This window comes from Vombatus ursinus, unplaced genomic scaffold (assembly GCF_900497805.2).
Source record: "Vombatus ursinus unplaced genomic scaffold, bare-nosed wombat genome assembly UNPS02011334.1, whole genome shotgun sequence".
In the NCBI taxonomy this organism is placed as follows: Eukaryota; Metazoa; Chordata; class Mammalia; order Diprotodontia; family Vombatidae; genus Vombatus; species Vombatus ursinus.
Genome location: NW_020951112.1, coordinates 3,479,094 through 3,491,700, shown reverse-complemented (window position 1 = coordinate 3,491,700; position 12,607 = coordinate 3,479,094). Strand labels below are relative to the sequence as shown.

Genomic DNA, 12,607 nt, shown 5'->3' with positions numbered 1-12,607 from the left:
TAAATTTATTTTTTCTTTTGAGAGTACCACCAGTCTTCCTCTATAACTCAGAGTCCTGGGGACTCTTATCTCTTTCACCCCGTATCATTGCCAAGTCTTGTCAGTTTGGCTAATATAATTTCTGAAGCGTCCGTTCTCTTCTCTCTGCTCATACACCTTTTACCCTACTTCATCATTCAGTGAACAGACATTAAGTGCTTCCAGTGCTAAGGATAAAGAAAAGTGGACACCCTGGCTTTGAGGAGCTTGCGTTCTCTTGGGAAAGACAAGGCCCTCATCAGTGTTTGAGTGAACGACTCTCAGTCTCCTCGTTGGCCTCCCTACTTCCATTCTTTCCCTTCTCCAGTCCATCCTTCACATAGCAGAGAAACGGATTGTCCTGAAGTATGGGTCAGACTATTCCTCTCCACTGCTCAAGAAGGTTCAGTCTAACATTTATACTCGTCTACACTCTGGCTCCCACCCACTGATCAAGCTTTACTTCCTATTACTGCCCTTTGGGAGCTCTTATTCCAGTCAAAGTGGACACTACATACATGGTCTCCAAACTTGACGCCTTATTTCTTGCCTCCATCTATGTTCAGAAACCACCCAACATGCCTGGAATGTGTACCCTTTACATTTCCATCCCTCAGAATACTCATTTCCCCTTAAGTCTCAGCTTATGGGCCATTTTATCTGAAATTCCTTCCATGATGCCCTTTGTTGTACATTTTACGTTACACAGACAGTTCTTACTTTATGTAAGCAAACTGTTCATAGACGTCTAAGTAAAGTGATTTTTACCTAATATGAGTATTTGCCCGCGGGCATGAGAAATGGAGGGAGGAAATGTGCATAATTCAAGGACATGTCAGAGAGAAGCAAGAGCAGGAGGAGGGACATGTGGGAGCTGGGGGGGGGGGGCAGACACATGATCCCCAAGACAGACATTCAGGCCAGACATGCAAACGGTTAGGCAGAGTGGGGCAAAGGTGTCCTCTCTCAAAGTTCTCAGGCTAAGTCCCTGCCAGGCACCTATTTTAGAGGTGGCAGTGATGGTCTCTCTACCTATCCATTCTTCTGTTTTCATTTGGAGGGGTTTTTTAAGTTTTGTTTTGTTTTTGTTTTTGTTTTTTAGTTTTTTTGGGGGGGATGAGAAGGATACTGAATGCTGAGCTGAGGAGCGGGAGCAGAGAGCACAGTACAGTCAAGTTAACATAGGGTTTCATTTTGTTTTTTTCTTTTTTGAATGCAGATTTCTTTTAGAATTTTTTACATGAAGTTGAATTTGTATAAGGCAATTTATGTAAAGCTAGGACGGTCTTACTATCCTTAATTGTGTTTATGCTCTTTCCCTTCTTTCTGCCTTCCCCTTTGTGGAAGATAGACTGGAATAGTCAGGGGAGTGGAGGCAGAAAGGTCGCTTAGGAAGTGTCTGGCTGCTTCCAAGGACCGCTCTTTGGCTTTCTTGAAATTTGTGGGTTTTGCGGTTAGTCTTTGGTTCCTGTTGCTTCTGGCCCCAGCCTAAGCGGATCCATGTGTCCCTGGCTGGTCTCTGGTACAGGCACTGAGAAGCTGCCTGCATGTTTGCCGGAGAGTAGACTCTGACAGTCCTAGCTCTGTTTTCTGTTGCCTGTCAGCTTCTGGCTGACCTTTTCTGCAATTTGGGGGTGGGTGAAGCCATTTAATGTAGTTGCTTATTGGATTTCTTGATCTTTGTTTGTTCTGGTATTATTTTTAGATTTTTAATGGAATAAGAATGTGAGAGAAGGGCTACCTTTCAATGTTCAGGCAAACACCTTGGCCCCGAGTTGCCCTAACTTTTCCTTTGTGCCTGCCTTTTTGGCTCTTTCTAGTCTTACCCATCTTTTCCCAGACATACTGTGGGCATTCTTCTTTGGCGTCTTTGCTCAAGCAGTTCTTCGTAGCTGGGTTGACTTCATTTTCTCCAAGTCTTGTCTTTCCTGAAAGGTGGCTAGACCTAGCTTAAAGAAGGAGACCTAGTCGTGAAGAAGGCCACCATCTTTAATAATTCAGGCTCTCAATGATGTGTCCTTTCTCAGAAGTCCTCTAGCCCTCATTGTCTCTTTCACTCGTGCACCACCTGTATACTCCCTTATCAGCATAGCTCGCTTTGAGTTTCCTCCAAGACAGAGACTATGTTTTGGTCTTTGTATCCTCTTGACTCAACCTCCTTGTTGTGCCCAGTGAATGTCTAGTGTAAGTGGATGAAGAATAGGTAGACAAGAATACCAAATTTCTAGTCTGGATCAGCACTTCTTCTTTTTTTTTTTTTGCGTGTAAAATATGTTTTATTGTTCTTTAAAAGGGTTCAGAGTTTGTTTGGAATCAGGCTGCACACCTCTCAATCAGTCCGATATCTTACTATGTCAAAATAGCTTCAGCTAGCAATACTTCATTAAATTCAAAAGAAAAATGTTTTAATTTTACAAAAAAAAAAATCCAGTTCTGCAGTTCAAAAGAAAAAGAGGGCTAATATTGACTGTAGCCTTATACACCCTTCTTATTAGACAAAAGTAATGTTCTCCTAACGAGGCAAGTACTGATGTTGCTGGACACTATGCTGCCCTACCTCTTAACAATAATGAAAATAAATTTTTCAAAGGCAGGAGGCTTATTTTGGTATTGATGAAATAACCTTTGAGCAAATAGTCTTGTCTGAGCTTTGAGGGTTGCTGTTTTGATCTTAGGCCTAAAAGGAATCTATTGGCATGTTCTGAAATAAATTTTGGATATTGCCATAATTTTTTTAAACTTTAAAACCCTAGGAACAATTTAAAATGCATTATTTCATGGTTTGGGGCAAGGAGGAAGAGGGAAAGAGAATAATCTGCAGTTTTGCATTTAGCTAACAATCAAAACAGAAGTCTGGGAACAAGAAAAGAGGCAATTCACATAGCCGGCATCTGAGGTATCAGTGTGAGACAAGGTACCGGCCAGTCCATTCCCACTGACCCAACTGCTCTAAACAAATGAAAAGTTTTTGGCTCTGCACAGCAAGACACAGCAGGACGAGGTGACCTTAAGCCTCAGAAGTGGAACAATGTTACATATGCAAGTTGAGGTGAAAAAGTACAAGGGCCCTAGTCAGAGCTCTCCCACTGTACTATCAAATCAGCCTGCCTAGAGCTGTTACCTGGGAAGGAGCAGGAAGTCTAGATTAGCACATGGAACTCAGCAAGGACCCTGAACAAATAATGCTACACTGATCCATAAGCAACCCATTCCAGATACCCTAGGCTCCAGTTCATTCAAGATCTCTTCTCTACCCTGCCGTGGCCTGTGGACTAAACATTCAATAGGCATTGTTGGTTTTGAACCAGTGATTTTAATCTCAAAAAACAATCGAGTAAGAAATGAACAAGGCAATCAGTGGTTAAACTGAAACTGTACACAAGGGCCAGTTTGGGAATACTGACACCAGGCATTTAGTTATTCTTCTTTCCATTTCTATTTTGCCCTCTGGTTCTAAAATATCAGGGCAGTTTTCCTTGATAATTTCTTAAAAGATGATGTCTAGGCTCTTTTTTTGATCATGGCTTTCAGATAGTCCAATAATTTTTAAATTCTCTCTCCTGGATCTATTTTCCAGGTCAGTTGTTTTTCCAGTGAGATATTTCACATTGTTTTCTAATTTTTCATTCTTTTGGATTTGTTTTACAGTTTCTTGATTTCTCATAAAGTCACTAGCTTCCAATTGCTCCATTCTTATTTTTAAGGAAGTATTTTCTTTAGTAAGCTTTTGAACTTCCTTTTCCATTTGTTCAATTTTGCTTTTTAGGGTATTCTTATTGGCTTTTTGGACCTCTTTTGTCATTAGGGTTAGGCTATTTTTTAAGGTGTTATTTTCTTCAGTATTTTTTTGGGTCTCCTTTAGCAAGCTGTTGACTTGTTTTTCATGATTTTCTTGCATCACTCTCAGTTTTTCCTCTACTTCTCTTACTTGCTTCTCAGAATCCCTTTTGAGCTCTTCCAAGGCCTGGGACTGATTCATATTTTTCTTGGAGACTTTGGATGTAGGAGCTTTGACTTCGTTGTCTTCTTCTGGTTGTACGTTTTGATATTCTTTGTCACCAAAGTAAGATAATATAGTCTGAGTCTTTTTGCGCTGCTTACTCATGATCCTGGCCAATTACTTGAGTTTTAACCTCTTTGTTAAGGTAAAAGTCTGCTTCCAATGTGGAGAATGTACTGTCCCAAGCTTTAGGGGTTTGTACAACTGTTTTCAGAGATACTTCTAGGGATCTGAAAATTTTCAGTTCTTCCAAGGTGGTATGATAAGGGACGAGGTGTTTCCTCTCCACCGCCACAACAAGCTCCACCACGCCAGCACTCCTCTTTGCCCCAGGACCACCCCTCAGAACTGTGACCTAGATCCAAGCACGGGCAAAGCAAGAGATTCCTGCCTCAGCACTGGCAAAGATCCCTGCAATCCTGCTCTGATCAGCCACTCGATTCCCCCTCAGTCTGTGGGCTGGAAGCTCAGGAAACAGCCGCGGCCCTGGGCCATGCTCCAGACTTGTGGCTGAGACCTAGCTCCTCTCTCACCGCAGTCACAGACTTTTGCCACTGACCTTCCAAGTTGTCTTTGGCATTCATGGGTTGAGAAGTCTGGAAACCACCACAGCTACCCGTGATTCAGTCCTCTGAAGCCTGCTCCAGGGTCGCTGCGGCCTGCGCTTCTCTCCCCGCCCGGCGCGATATACCTTTCCATCAACCATCCAGGTTGTCTTTGGCTGGAAATTTGTTTCGCTCTGTCTTTTTGTGGGTTCTGCTGCTTTAGAATTTGTTTAGAGCCATTTTTGTATAGGTATTTGGAGGGGTTTGGGGGGAGATCTCAAGCAAGTCACTGTTTTCCCTCCGCCATCTTGGCTTCGCCCCCCTCCATTTAGTTATTCTTAAGTCCACAACTGTGGACTGTCTACTCTGACTATCCATGAAAACTCACCCACAATACACAAACTAGTCTTGAAACAGGCGTTTCAAAACAGTGGTAGGCTCTGACATTGTCCGACATCAAGTCTGAAAAATGGCTACAGCTGGCATGTCTGGATCAGCACTTCTTAAACTGTGGGTCACCCCATATGGGGTCACGATCCACAGTTTAAGAAGTGCTGAAGGGGTCACAAGTGGGAAAAGTTTAAGAAGCCCTGGTCTAGGTGATTGAAGGAATGCAGTGCCTCTTAAAGATGGGGAGGAGGAGGAAGAGCCGAGGAATAGGATAGAGAGGTGCTCTTCTTATTTTGGGATGGCTGAACATGAGGTAATGGTGAGACACCCAAGTGAAGAGAGGCAAGTACAGGTGAGAAATTGGGACTGGTGATACAGATTTGGGGATCATCAGTAGAGAACTAATTCAACTAACAGGGATAAGAAAGTTCCCAAGACGGATCCCTGGCAGACATGTAATGATGTGGAGGATGAAGAGATGTGTCTGAAAAGGAAGAAACCTACCTTACTTGACATTGAGCTTCTAGTCTCTCTTCTTTGCAACCCGTCCTAAACAAATTGTCACAGTAGTCTTAGAGCATGTTTTTGAGAGTGTTGTTGCTCTGCTCATTGCCTCACAAATGAAGTACCCATCCATTTGTGAGGAGTCATTGATCTTTCCAGCCTTGGTACCCTTTGTGTCTCCAGGTGAAGACATTTTATATTTTTGTGTGTCGATGTTTTATCATCTCAATCAAATTTTACGTTTTCTGAGGGAGCTGTTGTTTACTTTGGAATTTCTTAGAGGAGGTAGCACACATTACCTTCTAGCATGTAGTATATGCTTAATAAGTATTGAATTCTTGAAGTGAACTGGGAAATTGAATCAATACAGAGGCAAACGAGAGTTAGAGGATCGTGTACTCAACCACATAATATGGTATAGAGTGTCCAAGGGAATGAAAACTGAAAATAGCCCTTAGGCAGAAAAGAAGATGTTAATTCACCGAGTGATGGGAGCGTTCTTCAGTGCTTCATTAGAACTGTGGAGGTAGCAGGCAGGGCACCCTGGAAAGAAGCCAAGTATGAGGCCTCGCTCTGCCACGTGCCCACACCATGACCTTCCTTGGAAAAGTCATTTTACTTGCCTGAATCTGTTCCACCAGCTCCTAAATGAGGAGAATAGACCTGGCACTAAGTTTTTCCTAGGGCTATGATGAGAGGAATGTGCTTTGTAACCTTAAAGCCAGAGATGGATGTGGACCTTCAGGCTTATTGTTAATAAATAAATGTGAGCACCAGCCAAAGCACTACCAGCAGCCTAGTGTTAGTCTTCTCCAAAAGCTGGAGTTAGCTCCTCTGCTAAGAGAAAAGGGCATCATGGAACTGAAGAAGGGGGGGAGGGAGGAGAAGGGCTGAGTGACTTGTCTGATGATGCTCCTGGAAGCTGATTAAGGACAAATATAAGAGCTGCTTAGTGACAAGTGCCAGGCTGAGACTGAACACAAGTTTGTAAGGGGCTTTGTTTCCTCTTCCTCCTGTGCCCTAGTTTGGGAGCAGCAGTAGAAAAAGTCAAAGACAGTCTACTTAGGGTTAGAAATTGGTTCAATGGAGTGCGAGGGGTATAGATTCTAGTATGTTAAGGAGGGGTGGGGTTCAGCTTTGAAATGATAGGATGGCATCTAGTTGAGTCAAGAGGGCAGATGGACTAGCTGAAATGATGTTAGTTAAGAGAATGAAAACTTTATGAAGGTTACATTGCATGGATAGGATAGAAAAACAGGAGAGCTGGTAGATAAGGTGGGTTCTGGCTAGTAGGGGAGTAATGAATTCAAGATCTGAGCCTTCCACAGAGGTGGATAAATGTCTGTAATGACAAGATTTAGGTTTCTATGAATGATATGGAATGAAAATGGCAATACTCTAAGTGAAGAAAAGTAAAGTGCTGTAAGATCTAAAAGGCTGAAGCATCATTAACGTACTACATGAATGTTATGCAGGAAGATGTTGGAGAATAGGATGGAGAAGTAGGTGAGCCAGGAGCAAAAGTCCTTTTCAAAGTCAGGAAGAGATCCTGTGGGGGGCAGGTAGCAGAACAGGGATAAGCCTGGGCTTCCAGTGATGAAACAGGCTGTTTGCTTAGTCACTGATATAGACGGCTTTGGAAACATAGAAGGAGGCCTACATCTATCTGCCTTTCATCTTTGTCTCGGGATGGGGAGGAGTGCCATCTTTTGAGTCAATTTTATTTTAGGAAAGGGAGAAAAAGAAGTGAGAGATAGGGTTAGAATAAAGGGAAATTTGCCCACAGTAGAGTGAATATCATGTTTACTCCTTTTAAAATTTTCAAATCAACAATTTTAAAAAGAGAAAGATTATTTATATATTGGCATCCAGACTTTTTATCATTCTGTAACATACCAGTAGTACAAGGCTGCTTTGTGTCAATCAAAAAGCATTTAAGTGCCAACTATATGTATGCCAGACACCGTGATCAGCTGCTGGGGATACAAAGATGAATATAGAGCTTAGATATTATTGGGGAAACAACCTGTGCACATGTAAGTATATTCAGAATATGTACAAAATGAATACATGGTTCCTTGGGGAGGAGGCATGCTAGTAATTGGGAAACATGGAAAGGGCCCCTTGTACATCTGGATGGATGCTTTTCTTCTGTCGTCTTTTTCACTGTCCTGGAACACAGGGAAAGAGCTTGCCCCTCTTGGACAGATGAAAGGGGATTTTTTTCTTTGATGCCTAAATTTGTTATTACTTAGAATTTTCAGTGAATCATAATGTAGGCATCACCAGTGGCATTCTGGCCTTTTAATGGTGTTAAAAACATGTCTTCTCCCTTATCTGGCCCTCCCCCCAGCCATGTTTTAACTATATGGGCTTCAAGGCAGATCAGGGTGGAAGCAGAATCTTCCTTCAGATAAGCCTTAGCTTATTGACATTCTCTCCATTTTGTAAGACTTTGAAAGGCACCTTTTCGGAAGCCACTGCTTCTGGGTGGTGGGTGATACTTTGTGTATGTTGAATGGCATTCACCAGAGAGAGCCGGCAGGTCACTGGGCAGTAAATTGTAGATAAACTTACTTTGTATTTCCTAAAGAGTTTGGACTTAACATGCTATTTTTTAATGTTGTATGCCTGTATGTATTGGTTTAATGAACTTAGTCTCATAGTTTCCTGGGGCTTGGGAGCATATTCCATATATGTTCATTCCATCACATTTGATTCATAATTTAGACCTTCAGTAAATACATTTGTGACATTGCTGTGCTGGCCTAAAAGCCTATTTGACTAAAAAAAACTAATCTGGCATGTTCTCATATAAGAATGGAATAAGTATCCAGATTATTTAATTTTTTTAACATGAAAAATGGTACAGTAAATATAACTTTTTTTTTTTTTTGATTTTTTATAGAGACTGCCTGGCATTTTGTACAGAACCAGTATGTGCAAGTTTAGCCAATGTTCTTGGGAACTGGGACAATCTGCCTTCCTCAGGGTCCCCTGACATTAAGGATTATAAACTTTATGATGTCGAAACAAAATACGGATTACTTCAGGTGTGTGCATATCTCTGCTGAATTTTTTTTTAATGCATAAACTAACTTTAAAAACTGTATTTTCAGCAAGAATAAGTTATGTGTATTTCCCTCTATATGTCAATATAGTCTTGTTTATAACTTTTATTTTGAAATGTTATCCTTACCTTAAGTTAAGCTTTCATGTTATAATATTTTATATTTGTATAGTGTTTTATACTTTACAAAATTCTTGCATACATTTCTGTGTATTTTTCATTAAACTGTTGAAGATTTGCCTGAGTTCTTGTGAGTAAGTAAAACAGACAATAGGGTCTTCATAAAAATTTTGTTATTTTTTTTAGCTCTTTAAAGTAATCCTTTAGTTAGTTTTTTGGTGTCATACTTAAGTCTGTAGGTTAGTTTAGGTAATAGTGTCATTTTTAGTATGTTGCCACAGCTTATCTTTGAGAGGTCTCTGTTAAGCAAAATGGTCTTGATGACTTTAATCACTCCAAAATCCAAGTGTCGTTGAAAATGGTGTTCATGTAATTCCTAGATCTTGACTAAGAAAAATTAAGCATCATAATCTGTGTATACCTGAGGTACTTAGAAATTATTTTTGTGTTGAAAAACATTTCAAATAATGTTTTAGAAATGTAATTTTTTGTTAGTTTTCTATTCCACAGTGAAAATATCAAGTTGAGAAAAGGAGAATTTGAGGTGGAGACAAGATAAAGCTTAAATTTCATTTTTAACATTAAACAAAACAGACCAACCATTTTAATCAGTTTTTCATCAATTTAACAGTAATATTAGGCATGAATATAAAAGTTGCTGAAGATACTATGGAATTAGTGTAAAATTAGTTTATGCTATATTGGATGTTTGAAAGATAAGTGTGTACAAGATTGTTAGATTCCATGTAGGATATCATAAAGCATTTAATTGATTTCAAATAGTGAAACTTTGGAGGAGATTGCCAAGTGCCCTTTAAAGCATTTTCTTTTTTCTTTGCTTACTAGCATTTACTGAAAGGAATTTAAAAATACTTGCTTTGTACTTTTTGCAAATAACTTTTTTCTTTTTCTCTTTATAAATGGAGTTTTAATTAGTGTTTAATCTCAAAAAAGTGACTAATACAGTTTTTCTTAATATTAGACATGGGGAACTAAAGAATTGTGATAAGTCATATCAAATTTTCTGTAAGTGGTCACTTTTTTTTTTTTTACTTATATAAGTTTGAGTATTATTAGCAAGAAATGAGCCTTTTTTCCATTTACAGGTTTCTGAAGGATTGTCATTTTTACATAGCAGCGTGAAAATGGTTCATGGAAACCTAACTCCAGAAAATATAATATTGAATAAAACAGGAGCCTGGAAAATAATGGGCTTTGATTTTTGTATACCATCAACAAATCCTTCTGAACAAGAGGTAATGGTATTTTCCCTGTGTAAAAAACAAAACAGTACCTTAGCTATTACATTTAAAATGGATTGTAGAAAACGGTTTTCTTCGAAATTTTTCAGAGGAGTAATACAAGTGTAAGTAGTACTGACAGTGCTGAAGTTGCAAAATCTGTTTTCAGAAAATAGCCCAGCTGTAATGAGAGTGGTCATTGACATCTCTGTAGTGCCTTAAAGTGGGCAAGGCACACTCCATAGCATCATCTCCTTTGAGCCTCACAACAGCCCTTTGTGGCAGGTTCTACTGGTACTACTGTCCCCATTTTAGAGATGAGGTCATTGAGACTAAGACAGATTAAGTGACTGGCCCTTGGTCATACAACTAGTATCAAAATAAGATACTTATTCAGCTTCAAGATTTCAGGTCTGTCTACTGACTGGCTACTTCTCAGTGTTATAAGTAAGTCTATTATTGATAGAGAAAAGTTATACAATTCAGTAGAAATGTTAACATTGGAAAACAAGTGTATAAACATGTGAACTTTACACTACATAATGTAACAGATTTTTGCTGTGAGTAGTAATTATTATAACTAATTTTACCTGTGTTGTGCTTAAATTTATATAATAATGAACTTTTAAAAATAAAACCTCCCCAAAGTTCAGTCTTCATTACATATATGGTGGAACATCTGCAAATCTTGTGTTTTCTACTCTGTGAAATTTAGAGCACTTGTCAGAAAATACTTATCCTAATTCTTACTATTAATAATAACATGTTAAAATTTGCTTTTGGGAGGTAAATTTCAATAGCCTCAAGAATGTTATTAAAACTCTTCTGTACTGTGGCCGTATTTTACTGATTACTTGGTTGGAGCTTACTTTTTTGGGGGGGGGAGGGGGAGGCAGCATGTCAGTTTGCATGGTTGATTGTGAGTTTGGGAGTAAATTGCTGTTTAAGCTTAATCAAATTTTAATTTAAAGTTCCTAATACATGTGCTTTTATCTCTCTTCTCTCCCCTCCCCCTTTTTAATAGCCTAAGTTTCCTTGCAAAGAGTGGGATCCAAATTTACCTTCATTATGCCTACCAAATCCTGAATATTTGGCTCCTGAATACATACTTTCTGTGAGCTGTGAGACAGCAAGTGATATGTACTCTTTAGGAGCTGTTATTTATGCTGTATTTAATAAAGGAAAACCTATCTTTGAAGTCAACAAGCAAGACATCTATAAGAGCTTCAGTAGGCAGTTGGATCAGGTACTTCATTTGCTGTGGCCCCCACATGTTTCAGTTTCTCAGTTATTTTGAAGACAAACTATCTAAAATGGAATAAGGTTATAGTATTGCATTTTAAAATTGCATATAAATCAGATTTAACTTAATTTTGTAGATGTAACGTGAGTAATGATATATGTTCATTTGTTGTGACAGTTTGAAATTTAGCTTTGTTTGCAAAGCTTCATTTAAAAAACATCTCTAAAATATGTAAGATGTTTATAAGAAGGTTAGTGGTTTTTCTTTTAGTAGCATGGATGAGTAGTATGATTTTAACTAGTATCTTAGTTAATTTAGTAGAATTAGACATTTTGGGTGTCATTTTTAAATATTTAAAAAGGTTATTTGAAAATAATATAATTTGATTCCCTTTTGCATAGTTTTTTTTTTAAATTCTGCATTATATTTAATCATTCTTTTGATTAGCTGAGTCGTCTAGGATCCAGTTCTCTTCAGAACATACCTGAGGAAGTTCGGGAACATGTGAAATTACTTTTAAATGTGACTCCTACTGTCAGGCCAGATGCAGATCAGATGACAAAGGTGAGTGTATTAAAGGGATCATCTCAGGTGGATGAAACCTTCATTTTCAATTATTTTGCCATATAGTATTTATTATCAACATTTTTATTTCTAGATCAGATTGTTATGTACCCGAGGAACATCTTATGCTCTTCATGCAGATTGAAACAGTAGAACTTTATAGAACTTTGCTCATAAAACTAATATTTCAAATGAATAGAATCTTAACAAGAATGATGAGTGAACCTTGAGAGTGTATCGCATCTTAACGTAGATAGTGTCATGGACTCAATGACTTGATCTCTCCTCTTCCTCCACCCCTTCTCTTTTTCTTTCTCCTTCTCTGTCTCCCTCTCTGCCTCTGTCTCCCTCTCTGCCTCTGTCTCTCTCTGTCTCTCTCTGTCTCTCTGTCTCTCTCCCTCTCTCTCTCTCACTCACTCACACATTGATTCACTGAAGTTTTCAATGGTAAATATCACAATTGGTCTTTGAAATATGTTAAAAGTGTTGAGAATTGAATAGTGAGTGAGGATGTAATACAAGCAACAGGACTATTGGGTATCTTTCATTTTAATTTTTCCAGCTCTGTTGTCATCCTCTCTGTGGCATTAGGGGAGTTATTTAGTCTCTCTGGGTCTTAATTACCTTAAATAAAGAAAGAATTCATTTCAGCACTAGGTTCTGATCGTCGTCAAAAATTCTGTGATCCCTTACATTTAGATTCCCTTCTTTGATGATGTCGGTGCAGTCACGCTACAATACTTTGATTCCTTATTCCAAAGAGATAATCTTCAGAAATCACAGTTTTTCAAAGGACTCCCGAAAGTTCTACCCAAACTACCCAAGGTTTGTTTTTGTTCAGTTTGTTATTGTGACCTAGATTTAAAAATCTTAAGCTGATAACTGATTTAACCCGGTGGTTGGCCCAAAGAA

General features: G+C 38.9%; 1 protein-coding gene across 3 annotated transcripts in view; it reads left to right on the top strand.

Moving 5' to 3' along the window:
* The window catches only part of SCYL2 (SCY1 like pseudokinase 2), a 67,608-nt gene that overhangs the window by 35,169 nt on the left and 19,832 nt on the right, over positions 1 to 12,607 (top strand). For all 3 annotated transcript variants that reach the window (XM_027855772.1, XM_027855770.1, XM_027855771.1), the window contains exons 4-8: positions 8,366 to 8,510; positions 9,754 to 9,903; positions 10,913 to 11,134; positions 11,579 to 11,695; positions 12,395 to 12,520. In XM_027855772.1, coding sequence (XP_027711573.1) covers positions 8,366 to 8,510; positions 9,754 to 9,903; positions 10,913 to 11,134; positions 11,579 to 11,695; positions 12,395 to 12,520 — 760 coding nt within the window. The remainder of the gene's footprint in view (positions 1 to 8,365; positions 8,511 to 9,753; positions 9,904 to 10,912; positions 11,135 to 11,578; positions 11,696 to 12,394; positions 12,521 to 12,607) is intronic.